General features: G+C 50.8%; 8 protein-coding genes across 8 annotated transcripts; 6 read left to right on the top strand and 2 right to left on the bottom strand.

Annotated features, from left to right (window-relative positions):
* Positions 1 to 6,354: 6,354 nt before the first annotated feature.
* On the top strand, positions 6,355 to 9,396 carry YALI1_F04690g (uncharacterized protein; the record flags this gene model as incomplete). Its single annotated transcript, XM_504944.3, has 1 exon — positions 6,355 to 9,396. The coding sequence occupies one exon, from the start codon at positions 6,355 to 6,357 to the stop codon at positions 9,394 to 9,396; it is 3,042 nt and encodes a 1,013-aa protein (XP_504944.3).
* Positions 9,397 to 9,769: 373 nt separating this feature from the next.
* Positions 9,770 to 10,034, top strand: YALI1_F04655g (uncharacterized protein; the record flags this gene model as incomplete). Its single annotated transcript, XM_068283232.1, has 2 exons — positions 9,770 to 9,775; positions 9,828 to 10,034. The coding sequence occupies 2 exons, from the start codon at positions 9,770 to 9,772 to the stop codon at positions 10,032 to 10,034; spliced, it is 213 nt and encodes a 70-aa protein (XP_068139333.1).
* A 67-nt stretch (positions 10,035 to 10,101) lies between these two features.
* Positions 10,102 to 11,058, bottom strand: YALI1_F04643g (uncharacterized protein; the record flags this gene model as incomplete). The annotated part of the gene is made up of 1 exon (XM_504943.3): positions 10,102 to 11,058. The coding sequence occupies one exon, from the start codon at positions 11,056 to 11,058 to the stop codon at positions 10,102 to 10,104; it is 957 nt and encodes a 318-aa protein (XP_504943.2).
* Positions 11,059 to 12,767: 1,709 nt separating this feature from the next.
* Positions 12,768 to 14,198, top strand: YALI1_F04626g (uncharacterized protein; the record flags this gene model as incomplete). Its single annotated transcript, XM_504942.1, has 1 exon — positions 12,768 to 14,198. One exon carries the CDS (start codon positions 12,768 to 12,770, stop codon positions 14,196 to 14,198), a length of 1,431 nt encoding a protein of 476 aa, XP_504942.1.
* A 428-nt stretch (positions 14,199 to 14,626) lies between these two features.
* On the bottom strand, positions 14,627 to 16,003 carry YALI1_F04594g (uncharacterized protein; the record flags this gene model as incomplete). Its single annotated transcript, XM_504941.3, has 1 exon — positions 14,627 to 16,003. One exon carries the CDS (start codon positions 16,001 to 16,003, stop codon positions 14,627 to 14,629), a length of 1,377 nt encoding a protein of 458 aa, XP_504941.3.
* Positions 16,004 to 16,320: 317 nt separating this feature from the next.
* Positions 16,321 to 16,863, top strand: YALI1_F04590t (uncharacterized protein; the record flags this gene model as incomplete). Its single annotated transcript, XM_068283231.1, has 1 exon — positions 16,321 to 16,863. The coding sequence occupies one exon, from the start codon at positions 16,321 to 16,323 to the stop codon at positions 16,861 to 16,863; it is 543 nt and encodes a 180-aa protein (XP_068139332.1).
* A 496-nt stretch (positions 16,864 to 17,359) lies between these two features.
* Positions 17,360 to 19,504, top strand: YALI1_F04580t (uncharacterized protein; the record flags this gene model as incomplete). Its single annotated transcript, XM_068283230.1, has 1 exon — positions 17,360 to 19,504. One exon carries the CDS (start codon positions 17,360 to 17,362, stop codon positions 19,502 to 19,504), a length of 2,145 nt encoding a protein of 714 aa, XP_068139331.1.
* Positions 19,505 to 19,506: 2 nt separating this feature from the next.
* YALI1_F04559t (uncharacterized protein) lies at positions 19,507 to 23,409 on the top strand (the record flags this gene model as incomplete). The annotated part of the gene is made up of 1 exon (XM_068283229.1): positions 19,507 to 23,409. One exon carries the CDS (start codon positions 19,507 to 19,509, stop codon positions 23,407 to 23,409), a length of 3,903 nt encoding a protein of 1,300 aa, XP_068139330.1.
* Positions 23,410 to 23,979: the final 570 nt, after the last annotated feature.

The following is a 23,979-nucleotide window of genomic DNA, read 5'->3' as shown; positions in this document are numbered from 1 at the left end:
TATCCTCCCTTTACACATCATTTCACAACCTTTCACAACATTTCACCTCCACTTGCACTCCCGCACACACACTCTCCTCCCACACACACTACACTAACGAAACAAGTCACTTGTCCGATGCATCCACAGCCTTAGCCTCATGGAAGCGCACTTTGTACGTACGCACATCCGATTCCTCGTACCTATCGCTATAGAGTGCACCAGTGTCGGTACTACTGTAGGACCATGCTGAAGATCACTTGCCAGGGACGGGATAAAAGATGGGTTTGTTGCCCAGATGACACTTGTGTCACCAGCTCTGTCGCTAGCTATGTCGCCAGCTCTGTCGCCAGCTCTGACGGCCATGCCCTACGTTTGTGTCACTCTCTGCCATCAGATAAATACCACCTCTACATCTGTTCGCCATGTCAAACCTTCGGGGTCTTGATTTCAAAGCATGCATACAGAAGGCACTCCAACTCTGTTTGCGGCTGGGTCCAAGCTAACGGGCTCGTTTGGATCCGCTTTTTTAGCGGGCCTGAAAAAGCTGAGAAATGCGAGGGAAAAACAGGGAAAAGAGAGAAAAAATAGCTGCCGGCTTATTGATGATAAATCACGCCTTGTGCTCGACGGAAACCGCTCTCCGACCGGGTTCGTTGTTGCGATATCGGTCTAGATAGCACCGTTAGATGGACATCTGAAGCTGAGCGATATTACCACAATAACAGGAAGCAATCAGGGGATCAAAATAACAGGAATAATCATACCATAGAGTGCGGGGTATTCTGGAGAAGAGCACCGAGGTGTTATTTGAGTCAAAATCAACGCACGGCAATCCCCTTCCCTCTCTCGCACCTGTGCTCTATCGCTCTCCCCGAGTCTCCGGGCAAATCTCCGAGTTAGGAATCGGAAAAAGCAAATACAAGCAGAGTTTCCACCTTGACTAACAAGTGACAAATTTTGAGAAATCTGGAGGCCAGATTTCGACCGAGAAAAGAGACCCAATTCGGGTGAAATCTATGGGAAATGTGGACATGCTGGAGTTGAGTGATGAAAACTGGAAAAAAATCTTAGGTGCATCTCTTCTTTGGTGTTGTGTTGTTGTTTTTTATTATTCCTCTTTTTGTTAACAAACCACCCAACAAATATTAAAGACCTTTACTTCACTGTTTGGAAGGTTTCCAAAATTGCCATAATCGACCCCAATAGTGTCATGAAAGTGTTGAAAAAGCCGATCAAATCGCATCAAACACCCTTCTGTGTTCGATTTCACCCTTGGGGCCCGTGTTGTCACTCTCAATCCCTCCGTTTCTGTCTCGTCTGAGTGGTGCTGCTCACTCTGGGTACTGTACCATCACAGATGTCACTGTGCAGTTCGAGATTCTACTCCACAGTGAACAGGTAAATATTTCCATTCAAGCGCATTATACAACTACTTGAGCCATCATTGAACCCGTTGTGAACGAACCCGTCTCTGTCTGCTCGGCAACGCCCAGACGAGCGAATCTCCAGGGCTCCAACCCAACCCCCCAACCCCCCAGTTATTGAGCCGACCGGGATTCTGTAGCCGAATTCAGTTGATCCCACTAAATCAAACAGATCTCTCTATAGAATTCCTTGATCATCTCTTCAGGAAAGCATGGATATCAACTTCTTTACGTATTGGCTATCTCCATAGGCTGTTGTTTTTTTGTTTTTTGCAACTGGACGAGTTTCCAACTCACCCATATTTGATCTGATGACATTCAAGTAAACTGGTGTATACTTGGCTCGACTTTGCAAACAAATTTCTCCACACAAACTCATCCCAATTCTTCTCCTACCATATTTCCTCCTTGAGATTGCCTCTTTCTCTCCTTGAACCCATATTGGAGGATTCAACTCTCCCAGATTTAATCCAAACTCGATGAATTAAATTATAATGAACCAATTGGCCATTGGAAACAACTGGTTTCGTATAAATCATTCTCCATCTCTTCGCCATCAGTCAGAAACCTGCTCTCTAGATTTTCGCTTCCTTCATCACATAGCTACAAGTAGAACATAGAGCCATGTTCTTCTGTTGCCATTCTTGAGATAGTCAGTCTAACGAGTAATTTCCGACGAAATTTCAAGTGTTGAACTCCACGGACTCTACGCCCATCTGACTCGACACGGTGGTGGTGGTGGGTCCCTTCAATCAGCCCAGCATGTGTCATTCTGGTCAAGATTATCAACACATGAACTTTAGTAGAGCTGTTGAGCAGTTCGATGAGTCGCTCAGAGTCTGAGAAGTTGTTTACTCGGTCCTCGACAGAGTTGGAAGACTTCTGGGCTGCCGACGCATCTTAGAGAACCATTGACTCTCTTTCCTCCTGGTGGTTCTTGTTCCCGTCCTCTTCGTCAGGATAGGCTAAGGAGTAGCCTTGGGTATGGGCTTGTCGAGGTACATCATGACGCGGATGTTTTCAAAGGACCCCTTGTGTCCCTTTCCTGTGCTCGGATAACTGCAATCTTACCGACAGGCTCGTAGGAGCAGTCGGCAACGCCTCGATCGGAGGCTGGTCTGCTGGGTTCAGATATGGTGTTCTAGGGGCAAAAGACAGCCATTAACTACCTGTGAATCTCCTAGACTTCCATATCGAACCAACAAACAGTTAGTTCAACCAGGACGGACAAGTCTTGAAGTTATAACTGCCCCCAATCTCCCCATATTACAACACACAAACGACCATCAATGTTGGATAGAACACAAATATCAACGATAGTACCGCCGTTATCGCCTTCTCTGCAGTTTCTGGTCAGCCTTGAATGTCGTTTGAGAGTCTGGGATTGACACTTTGGACTCCTGTGGAGATGCTGGAGCGATTGAGCCTGTTCTGACCCACGCTCTGACGATTTTTCTGGCGAGATTTCTTCTGAAGAGTATCTGACTGTCTATTTCGTGTCTGGGATTGTCTCAGCTCACAAGTCTGTCTCTACCTCTGAAGTTCAGAAAAGATCACCAACAGAAAACCTCCTCACATCTCCTAGAGCAAACCCGGGGTTCTTGGTTAGTACAAGAGAGAACGACAATGTATTGTACCATGAACTACTGTATGGTGAATAGTTGGTGTTCACTCATATAATCTCTTTCAGAAGATGGAATGGGTACATTTTGCTGATGCAGTATTGATGATACAGCTTTCTGAAGACTGACAGGACACGGAAGCCAGACAGGACACATGCTTCGGGAGGATCAGGTTACAGAGTCAGCCGAGACGTTGTTACTGATCAGTGTCGAAATTCTGAGTAGCTGGAAAGTCTACTAACCGCACTTCTCATTTTCTCAGTGTCCGTGCCATCGCTGTTCCACTTGGCCGTACTGTAGTCAAGAGATCACACTATGGTATGTACTGTATATACATACTGGACTACATTGAGCACCAGACATCTAATATCATTGCTAGTCAGACATGCTCTTAACTCTCACTTGACTAGATGACGTGCTTCAGAATGGCTCCCCTCTTCTCCCTCGTGAGCATGGTTCAGATTCAGATACTGAAACCCATTCCAGCTCTGATTGTATGGAGAGAGCAGTGTGTACTCACAATTTGAATCAATGCTATATTGCTGTGTAACGTATGTCCTGTACCTACTGTGTTAGACCGGAGCTCGCATCTGTCTACTATCCACTTACATCAGGAAGGTCCGTATTGTCACTGCTCAGCTGAAACACCGTATCAAGTGTTGCAAGATACAATGTGAGTACTGTACCTTACATACTGTACTTGTAGTAATCTTGCAGCTACTGTACATTGCCAGCTCTGGTGAAAGAAGGACGACCATGGATCCCTCTCAGACTGTAGAAGACACTTCACTAGCTGGCTGAATGAGAAAAGTCGGTCTCCATTGTGAGCCACCATTGAGTGAGATTGGATCGGCTTGTATGGTGGCTATTTTGACGACGAATTGGAGGGGAAATGGTTATCAACGTCGAAACAGATACATTATTGGCAGGACAATTGATTCCAACTTCTTTCGGGTCCAATTAAGGCGACTTTTGGCAAGTTGAAGTGCTCTTGTAGCATGCCCGCTGATGCTCCGGTGGACTTGACTCTGCAGGCTTTGTGATTATTTCCGATACACAATTGGTCGATTCAGACCACTTGCAATCTTTCCAACTAAATTCAGTCATGAGTCGATTGCCAAACCCTTCAGAACAATACCCTTCAATACTCCAGCAATCTGCAAGTACAAGTATGTACAGTACAGTACAGTACAAGTACGAAACCACAAATCATCTCACTGTAGCCACCAGTACAAGCACAAGTACAGTAGTGTCTAACGCTCGCAACTACCCACTAATGCGCCCCGAAGGGTTTCCATCAAGATAAGGTTCAGGAGACCCGACGCGTTTGTCTCTATCATGGCGTCTAATATAACGCATTTGAGTCCCCTTGAGAATTAGCAATGGAATCCATGTATCACGTGACCATAATACAATTGGTTAGTAATGTATATATATCTGGTTGTTTTCTTTTCCATCTCTATCACGTGCCACCATGTTTTCAACGAACCCTGATTCCAAGTTTCAGACACGTATTCCCTGAAAGTCAAATATTTCAAGCAGCTGAAACTTTGTTCGTCAGTGGAATGTGCTTTGGAATGTGTTAAATAGGCCCAACCAGATAACTAGATAGAAAGAGGTACCAAAATTGGAGCCTCGAAATTGGGTATATATTTTATAAGTCTTTCCATGGTTGCATCGTCTTCTGGACTGCCTTTGAGCTGTCCCACTTGCCCTCTCAATTTTTCATTATTTAGCCTTCACATTTGTTGAGTATACACGCAGGTTAGTGGAACCTTCCAGGGCTGGTGATAGATGGAAGGGAAGATAGAATATGACCAGTGTGGTTCATGGCCCAAGCCCACCAAGCTCCGGCTGGTTTCTTCAGTCTTTTTGTTCCCCTTTTTCCCTGTATTTTTGCTTCAAATCAAAACATTCCGATCTGCTTCGCGGTATGTTGGAAAGAAAAAACTGTCAGCCCATTTAAACTCCCACAGCTAAAATTAATGGTGATCGCCAGTATAGATATACGATATGGCGGGGGGAGAAAGGAGCCATTGGAGGTGTGGTTGCAGCGAAAAGTGGGCGGAAAAGCGGGGCTTTCACACGATTTTGCAAAAATACCATCTTTTCCGTAAAACCAACCAATTGCAAACGAGATCCAACTCTCCACTACGAGCTCTGAGCAGACCCTTCCAAGGGCCAGGGTAACCCTACAGAGATGTAGGTTCGTTAGCAAACATCAAGTTGCGTCTATGCGTATGGCTCTATCTGAGAGGGAAGGCTGGCTGGGTCAGACACAGGTTATAATTGGTGTTAAGTGTGACTGTAGGTGTTACTGTAGGTGTTAGTGGGTGGTGCGTGTGGGTGGCTGGTTCAGTTTAAGATAGGGTAACATGTGAACAATGTGCAGCATCACATGGACGGGATTGGGGGAAGCTAGGGGAGTCTCAAGGGTGGATTTCTTTTCTCCGTCGTCGTTTGTGACTCAATTCAATGTCACGTGTCCAGTATCAGCCATTCAGCGCCCATCTCCCTCCACTCATAGCCTGTCGTGGTTCGATGTCGATTGGGTCTATGGAACCCTATTGCGGTGTAATCTGAGATCCGCATAGACTTTGCTTTGTTATGGTGGGTGACAGTGGAAGAGTGAAGGTGGAAGGAAGTTGGGTGAATAATATCTGTGGGAAAATGCGGGAAAATCCGAATTGATCCGGTCACGTGAGCAATGGGCATGTTGGACCTTTTTCTTTTTTTATTCTTCCTTTTTCTTCTTTTTTTCTTCCTTTTTTCTTCGCATTTATTCGTCCTATTCAGCCTCTTGTGTCCATGGGCCTCCCGAGATTCCTCCCCCTAATTGTCCCCGTCACTATCGCCATATCTGCGGGTTGTTGGGAACACACCCTTGTTAATTCTCCGTGCCAGGTTAAAATTCACTTTTTGATAAATTACCGTTTCGTTATATTTCTGAAGGAATAGAGACGGGTTTGGGCGGCGAAAAAAAAAAGCAGAAAGACGGAGCGGACGCCAAAAGACGCCGCGGGGTGCCGTCCAGCGAGGTCACGTGCCCACCAGACCCCCCTCATTCCGGTGGTGACGTGGTTCCTAACGCTGCTACGCTCTTGTGATTGGCCGGGAGGAAACGAAAAGTCTAAAAAAGGTTGTGCTGCTGGACGAGAGACGAGAAGCTTATTGCTCAAAAAAACACAAAAACACGTTTATTGTGCGATATCACAAAAAAAAAACCAGTACACCAGGTGCAACGACCTGAGTGCGTGAAAAGAACACAGAGCGACCGGCAGTTGACACTCACCCTCAACAGCCGTCTTGGATACCACGGACCGGGCATGAACCAGCAGCGTGTCTACCAGCAGTTTCAGCAGCGACCGGGCGGTTCAGGGGCCCTTCCGGGCCAGAACGCTACGCCGTCCCCAGGAGTCCCTGGAGCGGTGGCGGGCCAGCAGCGGACCGATGTCGCGGCCCAGCAGCAACGTCACCACCCGCTGAGCCAGCACTACCAGTTGCAACAACAGCAGCAGCTTCAGCAGTTACAGGAGCAACAACACGCGGCCATGTATGGCGCCCAGTCTCAGCAACAGCAACAACAGCAGCAACAGCAGCAACAGCAACACTCTCAGCAACAGATGCAGCACCAGTACCATCAGCAGCAGCTGGCGCACCAGGCCCAGGTCCAGCATCAACATCAGCACCAGCAGCAGATGCAACAACACCAGCTCAGCCAGATGACCCAGGCCCAGCAACAGCTGTACGCGCAGCAGCAACACGCGCAGCAGCAACATCAGCTCCACCAGATGCACCGGCAGAGCCAGAACTCCATCAATGGCATGATGGGAGGCGTGTCCATGTCGCAGGTGGCGTCTCCTCAGCAGCAGCAGACCAACGTTTCGATCAGCCAGTTGCAACAGCAGCAGCAGCAGGCGGCGTTGGCTCAGCAACAGGCTCAGGCTCAGGCTCAGCAGGCGCAACAAGCTGCCGCTCAGCAACAGGCACAACGTCAGGCTAGCACAGCCGGCCAGACCACAGCCCAGCAGTTGTATGCCCAGCAACAGGCCCAGGCACAGGCCCAGCAGCAGAAGAACAACCTGCCGTCTATTAATCACATGTACCTGCAGCAACAGCAGGCCCAAGCTGCTGCCCAAGCCAAAGCTCAACAACAAAAGCAGCAGCAGCAGACTCAGGCCCAGACCCAGGCCCAGGCTCAGCAACAAACCCATGCGCAGCAACAGACCCATGCTCAGCAACTGGCTCAGCAGCAGGCACAGACTCCCCAGACTCAGCACACCTCCCAAGCTCACCCTCAGGCACAAGCCCAGGCACAAGCTCAGGCACAGGCCCAAGCGCTCGCACAAGCGCAGTACCAGAGACAGCGGCAACACAGTCATCTCCAGGGCGACGCGTCGCAATACACTTCGCTGCAACAGCAGCAGGCGGCGGCACACCAGCATCAGGCACATCTCCAGTACCAGGCTCATCTCCAGCAGGTGCAGCAACAGCAGGCCCAGCTGGAGGAGAAGCGACGCAAAGCGTCCACTGCGAGCGTCGGGACCCCCAAAAGCGCTGCTGCCACCCCCAGAATCCAGGCCGGGCACCATCTGACGCCCCAGCAGCAACATGCGTTGACTCCTCAGCAGGCTCATGCTCAGCAACAGCAGCAGAGCCACGCACAGCAGCACGTGCTAACAACGCCTCAGCAACACGCATTGAGCGCTTCTCAACAGCGTGCGTCTCCTCAGAACCTGACTCCCCAGCAACAGGCTCGTCAGTTGCAGCAGAAGCAGCAACAGCACGTTCAGCAGGCACACACTGCTCATACTCAGGCCCAGCAGGCGGCTCAACAGCAGCAGCAAGCTGCGTACCAACAGACGCAGAAGGCTCAGACTACAAAACAGCAGCAGCAGCAGCAACAGCAGTATCAGCAACAGCAGCAGCATTATCATCAGCTTGCAGCCCAGCAGCAGGCCCAGGCCCAGCAGCAGGCTCAGGGGATTAGCCAGAGCACCACTCCGCAGTTGTTGCAGCGACAGCCCGGGGTGCAGGGTCAGAAGGGACAACAAGCAGTGGCACTTGGTGCTGTGCAGCAGACACAGCATGGTGTCGCACAGCACGGTGCACAGCATGCCACTCAGCAGGTGAAGTTAGAGCAGCAACAGCAGCATCCCCATCCCCAGGCCCAGGTTCAGCATCAGGGCCAGCTTCAGGGACAGCAGCAGCATCAGCAGCATCAGGGTGTCCAACAGGGTGTTCAACAGGGTGTTCAGCAGCAGCATGGCGTTGCTCAGCATGCTCAGCAGGCACAGCATCAGCAGACACAGCATCAACAGCATGGCGTTAATCAGCAACAGCAGACTCAACAGCAGGGTGTTAACCAGCATCAACAGGCTCAGCAGCACCAGCAAGCCCAACACCAACAGACTCCACAGCAGGGCGTCAGTCAGCAACCTGCACACAATGAGACTCCTTCCGTGGCACCAGCTGCACCCTCTTCTGTTCCTGCCTCTACTGCTCCCGCTACTGCCGCCTCGGCAGACTCCACGCCCTCTGCGGCACCTGGTGAGCCGAAGAAGAAGCGCAAGAACAAAAAGTCGCCGGCCAACTCGGTGCCTATTACCAACAACGGCCCCGTGGTGTGTCGCGAGTGTGGCACGCAGTGCAGCAACACGTCTGAACTGAAGCGTCATGAAAAACACATCCACAACCGGTCGCTGTACATGTGCCGAAAGTGCGGCGAGCTGTTCCAGACGGTGGCCGAGCGACAGACGCACAAGAACAACCGGCACTATCCAGAGATCCAGACGACCATCTGGGCGTCCAACGTGTTCCGCGAGTTTCCGGCCAATACGATTGTGCATTCCAAGCGTGACCAGAACGGCTACTTTAACTGTCCCAGTGAATACTGCACGTTCATCACGCGGATCCCGTCGTACTGGCATGACCACATTCACAATGTTGCTCACCAGGGCATTGATCCGCAGACGTCGAAACGGAAGCGCAAGCCCAAGATTCTGTCGACACCCCATCCCGGGGCGATTGGTAACGGTGGTGCAGGTGTGGGGCCTGTGAGCGGCGAGGGCGAGCGGCAGGAGCGGGCCCAGCAGGCGGCCCAACGACAGCAGCAGCAGGCGGCCCAGCAACAACAACAACAACAGCAGCAGCAGCAACAGCAGCAGCAGCAGCAGCAGGAGAGTCAGAGCCAGCAGCAGGGTAAGCCCGCGCAGGGTCACACACAGCAGCAGGCTCAGACACACCAGGGCCAGCAGCAGCAGACCCACGCACAACCCCACGCACAGCCCCATACTCAGCATACGGGGGCCCAGCAGATACAGCAGCACCACGTGCATCAACTTCCGCATCAACCTCATTCCTTGTAAACAATGTATTTATGATTGACTAGACTTTCTAGAGCGAGCTGCTATGACAGCGAGGCTCAGACAGTGCCGGTGTATTGTATCCCAGCACTTGGGCCCTCGTTACATCCCTTTGACTCAGAAGTAGCTACTTCTTTCTGTACAATTACATACTTATATAAGCAAGAAAAGCATTATAACATCATTAGTCATACATTCTATTTGACTACGACTAACCCTAGCTACGTGTTGGTTCGACTACTTCGTGTTCAGTGACTTGACGTTCCGGTGATAACGTAGCTGTCACGTAGGAGCTCCTTTTAGAGAGATGGTAGCTCTCTCGCTGAAAGCGCAAGGATGAGTTATTTAGATGGACATATCTGTCTATCATGGAAATATGTCTGTCTGATTTCAATCAGATGCCACGGTTCACGGGCCTTGTCTAGTGTAGATAGATAATATATTTTTACATGCTGTGGCGTTGTACCGTACGTACGGGCCACTCCCAGCTCCCCTTAGGGTCACCACCTGTTCCAGGTGACCTATTATGCGATTTGTTGGTCTTCGATGATGCAGTAAGCTCGCGGTTCATGAACCGGGTTGCTGAGTGGTATTCAACTGCTCTATGGGTCAGCTTTGACACCTGTAGTCGTGGTCACTAGTCGCAGCACGATGTTCGTGGTAGGACTGTGAGTTCCGCTCACAAGTCGCAGCTGCACTGCTCGTTGTTCACTCGTAACTATCACTCAAGTTGATCAACAGCTGCGCGAGACATCTCTTGGTTGCGGCATCGTCTCTCAGAGCCTGGCTGAAGGTAGCATCTCTCAGCGGCTCGGGCAGACTCTGTCTTAGTGCCTCTCTGGCTCTGGCGTTGTCACTCAGTCTGAGATAACATCTGACCACGTGTTTCAACAGTCGGGAGGCCGGTTGTGAAATCAGCTGCTGGACCATGTTGGCGAGCACCTGCGACACCGCGGTGAACCGCTCGAACGTCTGGCACACGTAGTTGAGGCCCATGTCGTCCATGAGGATTTTTTGGACGATGAAAATCGCCACTGTTTTCGACAGCTCGGTGCCACTCTCCATGATTCGAAGGCACAGGGGAATGATTTCGGTGGACAGCAAGAACGAAATGACCTCGGGCGAGTCGTTCTTGACGAGCGCGCCAATCACGCCCAGCGATGTCAGCCGCAGGTACTCAAACGACCGCGACTTGACGGTGGTGTTGAGAAAGGGATACAGAAAGAGCGGAATGTGGGCCACAAGGAAGGGGGTTCGGGTGTCGGCGTGTGAGGCGACGCATTGAAGAAGGGCCAGGGCATTGCATACCCGGTTGCTGGCGGCAGTGGACAGATTGGGAGGCGTCAGCAGGGAGTACACGTTCATAATCTCCTGCAGCAGAGTGCTCATGACTCCAAACGAGTGCCATAGGATGAGGGCGAGATCCTCGTACTGCTCTCGTTTCTTTCCGAGCTCGAGTAGAGCCTGCTCGCGACCCTCGCCGTGCATCAGCTCGACGATCCACGAATATAGCTTGTCGTCTTCTGCCGTCAGCTTCAACGGCATGACGTTGGGGTCGTTGGAGTTGGCCGGTGCCATGCCGCTGGGTGCCATCTGGGGCATATTGGGCGGCGGCTGGTTCATCTGGCCACCCATATATTGCTGCTGGGGAGGTTGCTGGTACATGGCGGACTGTGGTGGAGGTGTGATCTGGACAGTTTTCTGGGTTATGGATTTGATGTGGTGAGTGGTGAGTCGAAGGTTGGTGGAGGGTTTGTGGACGTGGGTTCGACTCCAGATGGGGACGGTGGCCGAATATGTCAATATAGCGTTTTCAGTGATCGAGCTGAGTCGGGGATATATATTTCAACAATTGGTATGTGGACGATAATTTACCAGCTTCCTATCGCGTCATTATTCGAAGTCATCATAGCCTACTAGCATCACGCTATTACTTGGTCGCATTAGTTGAGTATAGTTGACTAACTGAGAGACATGTCATAACCAGTGTCAAGGATGCTACAGGTGCGGGATTTCCGGTACTTGTGTGTTTTTGGAGGGGGTCCTGTGCTCTCCTTGGTCATTTGTGGTCGATTGATCCTGTTTGTATATTCCTGTGTCAATACAGCCGCCGCTGTCATCCTCCATCCTGAGTATATAGACATCCTACTTAGCCGTTCTAAACAATAGTTGTAGCCACCAGGGTGCATACGACCTTATTCAAAAAAGAGAAAAAAAAAATTAGAAAAAAAAGGAAAAAAAAAAAAAGGTCCTGAAATTCGACTCCTGCATGTGATAAGCCCAAAAAGCAATTCAGACGACAAGGGAGGATACTGCCTGATATACACAACCGCAACCAACTCGACATTTACCCCACGATATATCGAACAAGGGTCGAGCAGTGCACCATCTTCCCTATGAGTCCGTTGCTATCTGCAGGTATATACTTGCTACTTTTCTTTAGACTCCCGCGGGCTTAAAAAAAGAAAAAAAAGAAAAAATGAATAAATAAAAGTATAAAATAAAAAACAAAATAAATTAATTACTTGTACGTGAAGGCGGAGTCAGTGTCTACTAGGTGCAGTATTTTTGCCACCTACACGTGACTAGACACGCAAAAATAAGAACATAACCTCTCCCCTCAAATCCACGTCTTCTTTGGACTCAGTCCCCTATTACTGCGACTCGTGCAAATCTGATAACATGCATCTCAACCATTTACCGCACTCGGAGGTTTAATTGATCAGTTTGAATGGGCTGGACATACAACGAGTCGTGGAGTCGAACGAGGAGGCGGAGAAAGACGACAACAAAACCACAGACACAGGGAAATCTCCAGGACCACCATGATATACTCAAAATCCCCGTAGCCCCCCCACACCATCGGCAAATCAACAATCAAGTTTTCCTCCGCATCTGGAAGTCACAACTGTATTTTTCAGTGAGATTTTTCTTGGGTCGAGTTGGTGGCTTATGGAGACATCTGGCAGGGCTCGAATTACAATGAGATAGAAGCCAAAATCGCCAATATATAGGCCTACAAGTTGTTCCTCCATATCTACAGACCCCAATTCACCATTTATCAACATGTAATAACACCCACGCGACTCCCCTGTCAAGGTTCAGAGTACCAAGCAAATGTTTTTGGACGTCTGTAAATCGGCAAGTAGTGGATGGAATGAAATGGTGGAAAATGGAAACCGGAGAAGAAACATACAGCTTTAAATCAACTTTTCCTTATCGGGGTCATCTTCTCAAGAAGTCCTTGTTGATTGTACCCTACCAGACTCATTTCCGACCCGTGAACTCTATCACGAAACACTATAACGCGCTACAGTAATACCTTACCGAGTAGCTACTGTAAACCACTTGAACACCTGGACCGGCTACCACAAATGTCTTCTCTACAGCCGTTTTCGGTGGACAACACCTGGAGTCACGTGGTTTCAAAGCGCACGGGCGACAAGCGCGAGTACGGCGGCGACAACTTGTCATCTGAGTCGTCAAATTTCCTGCCAACCGATCAGACAGACAAACAACCCTCGAGTCCAGGAGGCAGTCTATGGTCCGACAGAGAGGGCTGGAGCTCGCAGTTCGACCTGCCGTCGAGTCCGGTCCGAAAAAAGCGGTTTCTGGGCGGCATTCAGTTCACTGAAAGAAGCAAGAACAAGGAGGAGGAAGGCGGAGACGAGGAGGGCGAAGGGGAGTCAGAAAGCCATATCGTGAGTCTCCAGAGCAATGGAACGGTCACGGAAGATAAACCAGAGGCCACCGTGGCCAAGCTGGAGAGACAGAGTGCGGCCGAAAGCTCTTCTACTCCCGTTCGAACAGCTTCACGTCCGTCTCTACTTGCTCCCACGACTCCTTACAGAAACTACACCCGGAGCCTTAACTCGTTCAACTCGTTCAACTCGTACAACTCTCTTGGTTCGTTTGGCGAAACCGGGGCAGGAATAGCTGCTGAAGTTGCCAGTCCTGAAAAACGTCATAAACCCGCGCCTGTGGACACCACTCTTCCTCCTGCTCAGTACCTTCTTCAGTGTGCTGACAAGGAGGCCGAAAACATTGATCTCATGTTTCGCAACCTTGACAAACTCCCCAAGGAGTTTAGCGAGCTCAAAAATGTGGTTAAGACCAACAACAGCCCCTGTACGGCATCTCTGGCCATGTCCTACAAGGTCATGTTGTCTCAGAACAGACTGACAGATTTGCCACCTCAATTGTTTGACGGGATTAATATTGTGAATCTGTCCGTCTTCAACAACTGCCTGGAGTCGGTTCCGCCTCGAATCAGAGACCTCACCAACCTCGACACGCTCAACGTGAGTGGAAACGTCAACCTCAAGTACTTGCCGTCCGACATTCAGAAGCTCAAGAAGCTCAAAAATCTCAAGGCGTCCAATGTCGGCTTTCCCCCTCTTCCCAAAGGTGCCCCAAGTCCCGCAGGCAAAAAGAGACACATGCTGCATCGCGAAATCACCGTCGTCAACGAAGAAAAGGTGTTTCCTACGCTGATTGAACAGATTGTCATGTCGGTTTTCAAAGCCAAGGATGGCCAACTCACAGACAAGCAAATTGCACATCTCAACGTTCATCAGATGGGCAGACAGTACTTTGAAGACGCTCAGCTGTCGTTTCAGGTAGGAACGTCCTGTGGAGTGTGTGGAGAGCATATCCTCTATGAGGACAGAGTGTATGGATACGCTACGGAATGGTGGCAGTGGCCAGGCCATGAAGAGGCGTCTGTGCACGACCAGCAGGTGATTGTGATCAGAAGGCTGCTGTGTAAAGAGGCGTGCCTGACCGAGTTGGAACGAATGGCATAGGAAACCAGTGGATCCAGTGACCTGGTCACACGCCACCACTTTGCTAAAATGATGATGGTGTTGGCAGTGAACAACTTAATGAGCTAACGATAATGAATAAATGACTAAAACGATCGTGTAAGGGTGTGGAGGTGATTGTCGTAGCCAGGGGTTGTGGTTGGCACCAGTCAACATCTCCGTAGCTGTGCAATACTAGTCGGAGAACAGGGTGTCCAGCGTTTCGAGACATCAACTCTCATTACTGTAGGATACGTATCCCCAAACTATGGATTGGTGAGCTCTGAATGATCTATCGATTGTCACTAACAGCTTGACCAATGCTACAAAAACCTGTTGTTGACCACTCGTGACATCCGGCCACTCGTTTCCGTTCGGTGCCGCTCATTACCGTTCCTTATAATCTATTAATACATGCAACATACCCCTACCTACAAGAGCTCATCCAGCTTAGGAGTAACCACCATCTTTCTCTTAACCTGGCCAATCAAATAGGCCTGTTTTTCCTCGGCCGAACACACCACAATGTCCTGCAGAAACTTGGCTGGCACGCCCTGGGTCACATCCATGACAATGTCGCCGATGACCATGGTCAGCTTGCCGGATTTATGCAGACGCAGGTTGCCCACCTGTCCTTCAGGAAGAGATGGGATGGATGGTTCGTCGGACTCAACCGTGTCTTTAGCCACAATTTCCACATCATTGTCCTCCTCTTCATTATCTTTTTCCTTCTCTCTATCCCCCTCACTGTCCTCAATGTCCACATCAACCTGTTCTTTCTCAGCAGCCTGGAAGGAAGGAATGATTGGAGGCAGCTGGAACAGGTACAGTTTCTGCTCCATCTCGGTGGTGTCACTTCCTCCCAGTCCAAACTCCTTGGAAATGTTCACCGAGTCAATCACAGCCCGTCGGGCCTCATCCACCTGCTCGGGAGCCATATACCGGCCTTGTTCCAGCGCTCGAGACACCTCCAGAATCTCCTTGGGCGTGTCAATGATGCCAGAGCTGTTTTCCTCCTCCACCATGTTCAGCAGAGAGTCCTTGACAGAGAGCGAAGAAAAGCCCGCGGCGGTGGCAGACACACTTTCCAGATCCTGCTTGTCGATTCGGATGGGGAAATACTGCTCAATGTGGCCGGGAATGGGTTTCTGTTCGCCCATACTGATAGCCATGTCGTGCATATCATGCAAGTCAACTGTAGCTTCACGAGACCGGCCATTAGACGAACCGGGCACCGGGGTTCCGTCTTCGCCCTCTTCGCTCTTGACCTGGGGTGACTGGCTTCGAATCAGAGGCGAATGGCTGTCTCTTCCCCCTCCCACTCGTGAGAAACCAGCAGAAGTGGTTCCTCGACCTCCCCAGCCTCCTCCAGTGGATCCGTAGCCCGCAGGAGGCGCTGCAAGTGGTCCCTGGGCCTGCGAGGTGACAATGTTGTCGAATTTGCCTCTTCCTCGGCCCATAGCTCCTCCAGAAGCGCCTCCTCGAGCGCCTCCTCTGCCTCCTCGGCCTCCACGGTCAGATCGACTGTTTCGCACAGGCTCTTCTTTGACCACCGGGGCGTCTGCGTCTCGCTCGGCCTTGGTTCGTCGAGCCACGTTTTTCGGCTTGAATTTCAGCCCGCTGGCAGGTGTAGATGCTCGGGGAGTGCCCGAGGTCGACGGAGACGGCGTCACATTTCGAGACAGAGGTGAAGAGCCCGAAATGACGCCGGGACGCGTGGAAAGACTGTCCAGACGAGTGGATCGACGGGGAGTCGACGCGGGAGTGCCGGATGTGTCTGCAGAGTCGGTCTGCTCCTTTTTGACCATGTTGTGTTGCGAGTAGAAAAAAGTAGGGATGCTGGAGAGAAAATATTTAGGTTCATGCAGTTCATGCAGGTGGGGACGGAGTAGCGAGGGGTGAAAAAAAAGTCCCTGGAGGCTTTAAATGAGAATATTAAATGAGTTAGGGCAATAAAAATGTCTCAATGTACATATTACAAAAAAAAATGAAGCTTTTGGAACCATTCTTGGCCATTCTAGAGACATGTTAATCTTGATATAAAGTGTAACTAAAGTTCCAACAGGAGACACGAAAGCTAAGTACACCTACTTGGGTGGATGGATGGGCTGTAATAACTAACGACATGGTCTGGCAGGAGGTAATGCATGACCTTCGAAAACACTACATCGCCGACGCCAACAAAGCACAAGTTCTTCACCTCATGCGGATATCTCGACTTCCGCTCGTGAAATGGAGATACCCTGACGACCACGTTTTCACCAAGAAGAATCCAGGATGCGGGCTCTGTGATAAGGCCATCATTCAGGATCTGCACGAGCATATCTTCTGCAAGTGCGAAGTTCTTCTTTCCATGTTGACCAGGATGAAGATTCCGTCAGTGGACTCTCTAAAGGACTGGATCTTTACCGAGTCGAAATGTGGAGTACTCCCCTCTTTCCCAGGGCATGTGAACAGTGACGCCCCCCGGAAACATCAACAAGTCAAGACACGCAAATATCTGCGGGAATTGGCTTATGGGATCTGGAAGATGGAGAGATCCCTCCGGTACTCAGGGGACGACGCCACCCTGGGACATGTCCAACAGGGTTTGCTTCAATTCCTGAAGGAAGCCCAGATGTGTTTCTACGATGGACAACCGCCAGCACTTCACGATGAGCGAGAGTAGACACAGTAGCAAGCGTAAAAGGCGGCCGAGGCCACCGAGAGAACAGCGTAGCAGGGCGCGTAGTCACCACAGGGGACGCAGAACCAAACCAATGACGAAGAAGAACCACAAGGAGAAGTTTTCAAAGGCAATGCAAATGAAGAGGGCAATGGAAGGATTGAGATTAGAGAACTGGAGACTGGAGTGGCGTTTTCCCGATGAACGAACAAACACGCGAAGCTATGTGGACCAACATACAACACGGACTGAACCAGGTTTTTTTATGATTTTTTTACTGGAAATAGGTACGTGCCAAGTTGGACCATGACACTAAACGTGTTTAATTAGTAATATTCGTGTAAGCGTACATTCATTTCAAAGGTTATTCTTTCACAGCAAAGTTATAATTAAATGAATGTATATGCAGAAAAAAAAAAAAAACTTACACTGTATGTACTGTACTTATAGCTAACAAAACAGAGCTATTAATCGAGCGCGACCAGAAAAAACGTTCACCATGGAAACAGCGCAAGCCCAAGCTTCGGCGGGTAACTCCTTGGGCGCTCCGAACCCCCCACCTCCTGATTTATCGCGAGGTGATGGAGCCACCTCAACCGAAACCCCCAACCAAACCGACATTGAAAAAATCCAAAAAAACGACAAAAACGATGAAAACAACAAAAAAAACGACAAAAACGACAAAAACGACAAAAAAAACGACAACAATATCACCCTCAACGCCTGGAAGAGCAAGGCCGAAGTCAAGGCTCTCCTGACATCGAACCCCTCCACACTCAAATTCAACCTCAACAAGGAGCGAATTTCGGAGCCCCTTGCGGCGCCGAATGGTAGGCATACCTCCGGCCGTTTCAACGTGTCCTATGTAGCCAGCAAGGAAAACTTCTTCCGAAGAGCTCTTGACCGCTCCGCCACCCCTGATTGGAATCTTCCTATCTCCATGTTCCTCGAGCACCTCGATAACGCCGCTGAAGTCGACGAGAAGGACACCATCAGTGTCCTCGAGGGCGTCATCGAAAAGTTCGACGAGATCAAGGGTCAGGTTGGTCTGGCGGAGTTTGACCTGTCCAGGCACAACCTAGACATCGTCCCCCACCTGATCGACCAGATTAACTTAGAACAGGACCCTGAAGACTGCTACCAAGTGGGAAATGGTTGGCACTACCTGACGTCGGACGCCCTCACTGACCCCCACGAACAACGAATGGCTGTCATTCTGGAGACAGTTAGTCTCATTGTTGAGGCCAATACTCAAGATTATCGCATCATGAGGAAGGGCTCGGCTAACCCTGCTGGACGAAGAGTACTTTACTACTTCAACCTACCCTCGTACATGAAGATGGAGCGTCAGACGGAGGATGCTTTCAAGATCCACCTCAACGCTATTCTCAACCAGTTCGACGTAGACATTGATCAGGCCATTCCAGGTTCCTCCCTCTTGAGTGGCACCCTTCTGATGACCTCTGCCAACCATCAGAACATCTCGGGTCCTGTGATCGCAGTTCGTGCTCTCCTAGGCTCCACCCTGCCCCAGACCATCCCCGACTTCTTCGTCAACCTGGATCCCACCAAGGCTAGGCTTACCGGCTCAAAGTTGATCAAGATGCACTTCGCCAACGGCGATAACATCTGTGTTAAGTGCAAGAGCACTAAGCACATCCGGGAGGCCTGCCCCGAGAAAGACATGGTCACTCCCAAGATCTTCCGCACCCGCGCTCACCAGGGTACCCTCCCACAGAGAGGTAAAGCCCTTGCTTCCATCCATGCCCCATCCACCGTGGAGCCCCCGGTCCAAACTCGCAAGTTCCACCACACGCCTGCTACTCACCAGTGGGAGACCGTCGGCACTAAGTCCCCTAGACATAGACGGACTCGAGACACGTCCCCCCAACCCACCGGTCAGAAGCCCCTCCGATCTTACTACAACTTTGAAGTCTTGAGCGACAAAACCGGAGAGGACACACCCGAAGAGACCGAGCAAACTAACCAGCTGCCCTCTACGAACCAGCAGCATGGAACTCAGAATCTACCCATCAACATCCCCGCCTCCGAGGAAGACACAGTTCCCGACGACCAGGAAACGGAACAGGCTGACGTATCCATGAACGGCTTTGACACCCAGCCTGACGCACTTGCTCACCCTGAAGTAGCCCCTGATGTCACCCAGTTTCTTCCCCCCGCTACCCCGCTTAACACCGAGGCCACCAACAACGGCCTTCCCCACGACCACACCAGTCCCAACACGACCAACCAAACACAACCCCCCCCCGGAAGTATCCACGAGGGCCGACCCCGAGGAGGGCACACCACCTCCAGTTTCTCTGGCGAGCCCTCTCACACCACGCTCGGCAAGAAGCACATTGCGGTCTTCCAGACCGCCTCGAGCGAGGTTCCGGTGCAAATCCTGAACCCGGACAGGTCGGAGAACAGACTCTGCTGGCTGCCTTCTCAGGAGGTAGCAAAGTTCATTGACGGGAGGTGCCCGACATTCCTGTCTACATGCCACTTCAAAGTTTTCCACGACGGTGCGACACTCAGCTCGGTAGACGAGATTGTAGAACCCCCGAACAGTCCCCCGAACCCCCCTAGGGTGACCACTCTCCATGAGGTGGACACAATGCTCCGACCGGGGCAGAACCAGTAAGCATGTCTTTCACCTCTACTACCACCCCTTCTAAAGCCCCATGTAAGAGCACCCAGGCCAAAATGAAATCTCCGAATGTTAAAGTCATCACGGCTAACATCGGCGGTTTTAAGATGGCGGAAGCGCTTAACCGATTACCCGACACCATTGTAAACATTATTCGAACTACTCACTACCCCGATCTCGTCCTTCTTCAAGAGACGAACTGGGTGGACTCCTCCCTACAAACCGCTCAACAAATCATTTCAAACTCGCCCTACCCGGGGGGCAGACACTACACCCTCCTCGGCTCCACAGCTGGTGTTTCTAATAGAAGCGTCGGCGTGGGGCTAGTCTATTCCGACAACGTCACCATCACAAACTTTACAACAGTTTTTGAATACTTCCCAGCCCTAGACAACAGACTGTGTTTGGCCGACGTGCACATCAAAGGCACCGACAGACACCTATCGCTGATCAACGTATACGCACCAAACGAGCAGGGAGCCTCCCCCTTCACTAACCGGCAGTTCTACCAGTCACTAGACGACTATCTACGCCTCCATCCCTGCCAATACCCCCTGATAGCGGCAGGCGATTGGAACGCGGTCGCCTCCAACGACGGCAGGATTGGCGAAAAAGTGACGACTCACCTTAAGGACTTCTTAGCTAACTGGGACTTACTAGACACCTACACTCTAATCAGCAAACACAGAAAAGGCCTCTACACTCACACCAACAACAGCCGCGGAGCTGGCAGGCGCCTGGATCAGCTGCACATCTCTTCGACACTCTCACAGTGGATCAAATCCACACAACTGGTAACCAACAAGCAGGGTCACAACATCACGAAGTCCTCTCACCACGCGGTCCAATTCGTCTTTAACTTTGGCAACCTCACCCAGCGACAAGACAGAGGCCCAGGCACCTGGAGGATGCCCTGGTGGGTTTTTGATACAGAGTACATTGCTTGGCTCAAGTTCCACGTCAAATCCATTCTGAAGCGATATGGTCCTTTGAAGCCCAGCCTGAAGCTGCAATGCCTGAAAGAAAACATTAAGGTCACCATCCAACAGGAAGCCAAAAACCGCGCACTTCGAGATTCCAACCACCCAGACAACAGACGCCGCGAGGCCCTCATGGCAACAGCCTCAGACTGGCAAGCCTACCCAGCTAACGAGCCATACCCGATGCTCCATGCTCGGGTCGAACAATCCAAGCAACAGATGGAGATCCACTCCCTACGGAACCACCAAGGCCGAGTGAAGACCGACACCTCCTCTCTCTGCGACATCTCAGCTCGATACTTTGACAACATCTTCGACAGAGCTGCCGATATCAACGACACCGACGACAGCGCCTTTTTAGACCTCTTCCCCGAAGAAACCCGGAGGGTGAATACAGCTAACCCAAGCCTGGACTCGTCTTTTACCAAGGAGGAGATCTTCGATACCATCAAGGCGTCTACGCACAACAGCGCGCCAGGGCCAGACGGCATCCCGTACAGGTTCTACCGCGACTGCTGGGATGAGCTGGGGGACTTGATGACGGACGTCTACAACGAAGCTGGAGCCGACTCGCCCATCAGCACCGAACGCAACACCGCTATCATCAAACTACTGTACAAGTCGGGAGATCAGGCCGACATCTCCAACTACAGGCCTATTTCTTTGATCAACACAGAGGTGAAGATCTACACACAGCTCATTAACAAAGCCATCCAGAACATTCTTCCGGACAGCATTCACGGCGCCCAAAACGGTTTCGTACCGGGTCGACACATCACTAACAATCTCGACACCATGGATCATTTTTGCAACGCCTACTCCCAGCTGAACATGGGTTGGGTCGTAGGATCACTGGACTTCCGGAAAGCCTACGACACTATCAGCCAGAGTTGGGTGATAAAGACGCTTCGAAATGTGGGTGTCTCGGAACTGATGATCAACCGTATCCTAGCTGTACAACAGAACGCAGTAACGAGAATCAACATCAGAGGTGTCCTATCTCGCCCAGTCCGCATCAAGATCGGAGTGAGACAAGGATGCCCTCTCTCTCCAACCCTCTTCATCATCGCAGTAGACGCACTTGTGCGTCGTCTGGACCGAGAGATGTTTGGACTGGCCCCAGGCCTGCCACTATCCCACCACCACACCACTGGGCACAGGCCGCCACAACCCCCTACTCACCCGGAGGCAGTGGCAGCTGGACACATGAAGGTGTCGGCTTTCGCGGACGACATAGCGGTGTTCCTCAACAACATCCAGGACGTGGCCACGGTTGGTAGAGTGCTCTGCCTCTTCCAACGGGTCTCAGGCCTCACACTAAACCCGTCAAAGACGGTGCTTCAGAAGATCGGCCCCCCCGATTGTTTTGTTCCACTAACCTTTATTGACGCAGAATGGCAGCGAACAATTGACGCCACCTGGCCAACCGACAACAACACACGACAGGCCCCGACGCTCCGGACATCTGACAACATTTTCCGGTACCTCGGAGTACACTTCGGAAATCGCGAAAGGTTGGACACGCACTACGCTCAGATCAAGGAGGACCTCAAGGAGTCGCTGCGACGCCTTTCACTATGGGGTCTCCCCTATTACAGCAAGGCGTGGATGATCAACATCTACTTCTTCTCGAAACTGAATTTCCTTGGACCCTACGTCAGCCAGATCGACAACACCTTCATCCGAGAGCTGAACGAACTAGCGTGCGACAAGATCAACAAATTATCACCCGACAAAACACGCAAAACCTTCAGCAATGGTTTCATCCAAACTCCGGTAGGCAGAGGAGGACTGAACCTGCGGGACATGGGACGTTTCATGGTGTGCCTGAAGGCCGCTCGGGCTTACAGGTTCTTCCATGGCTCATCGCCGGCCCTTTGGGACTGCACCTTCCAGTTCTACAGCAGAACTCACAGTCTCACACAGGAAAAGCCACACCAGCGCGTCGACTGCCGCTTTCCGACAGGCCAAGCTTGGGGCTACGCAGCCTCCCCCACCATGCGAGACGCAATCAGAGCTTCTTTCGAGCTCAACAAGCCCCTCACCGCGGAACATGCCAACCCTCGAGAAGATCACGAGCCCTCTACAACAGACACAGTTAATCACAGAATCTGGGAACGAAACCAGGTGAACGTGAGAGCAGCAGAATCTTTCCGGGAAGCACACGTCGACATCGCAGCCGCGAGACGATACCATCCGGTCAGAATGGTGTCCACAGCGGAAATCGACCACCTCCGGTGGAGCATGGGACCACTTACTCTAGAGAACTTCATGTTTCACAAGACCTCGTCTCCCGACTTGCCAAACTTCCCACACACACTTGCACGACCGAAGAAGTGGACTCAACGAAGCGACTACGGGGGCATCTCTGACGACATGGTCTGGCAGGAGGTAATGCATGACCTTCGAAAACACTACATCGCCGACGCCAACAAAGCACAAGTTCTTCACCTCATGCGGATATCTCGACTTCCGCTCGTGAAATGGAGATACCCTGACGACCACGTTTTCACCAAGAAGAATCCAGGATGCGGGCTCTGTGATAAGGCCATCATTCAGGATCTGCACGAGCATATCTTCTGCAAGTGCGAAGTTCTTCTTTCCATGTTGACCAGGATGAAGATTCCGTCAGTGGACTCTCTAAAGGACTGGATCTTTACCGAGTCGAAATGTGGAGTACTCCCCTCTTTCCCAGGGCATGTGAACAGTGACGCCCCCCGGAAACATCAACAAGTCAAGACACGCAAATATCTGCGGGAATTGGCTTATGGGATCTGGAAGATGGAGAGATCCCTCCGGTACTCAGGGGACGACGCCACCCTGGGACATGTCCAACAGGGTTTGCTTCAATTCCTGAAGGAAGCCCAGATGTGTTTCTACGATGGACAACCGCCAGCACTTCACGATGAGCGAGAGTAGACACAGTAGCAAGCGTAAAAGGCGGCCGAGGCCACCGAGAGAACAGCGTAGCAGGGCGCGTAGTCACCACAGGGGACGCAGAACCAAACCAATGACGAAGAAGAACCACAAGGAGAAGTTTTCAAAGGCAATGCAAATGAAGAGGGCAATGGAAGGATTGAGATTAGAGAACTGGAGACTGGAGTGGCGTTTTCCCGATGAACGAACAAACACGCGAAGCTATGTGGACCAACATACAACACGGACTGAACCAGGTTTTTTTATGATTTTTTTACTGGAAATAGGTACGTGCCAAGTTGGACCATGACACTAAACGTGTTTAATTAGTAATATTCGTGTAAGCGTACATTCATTTCAAAGGTTATTCTTTCACGGCAAAGTTATAATTAAATGAATGTATATGCAGAAAAAAAAAAAAAAACTTGCTCCAAAGAAAAGACATTGATTAGCTGAAAGTCAGAAAAGATAGCTATGGTGTTTTTGTGAAAACCAAGTACAACCACTGTACTTGGATATATAGTATATACTACATTCACCAATCCACAACAATCTCAGTTACCATACTGATAA

The sequence above is a fragment of the Yarrowia lipolytica genome, chromosome 1F, assembly GCF_001761485.1.
Source record: "Yarrowia lipolytica chromosome 1F, complete sequence".
In the NCBI taxonomy this organism is placed as follows: domain Eukaryota; kingdom Fungi; phylum Ascomycota; class Dipodascomycetes; order Dipodascales; genus Yarrowia; species Yarrowia lipolytica.
The sequence above is the reverse complement of the archived record's forward strand: the minus strand, read 5'-3'. Positions and strand labels throughout refer to the sequence as shown.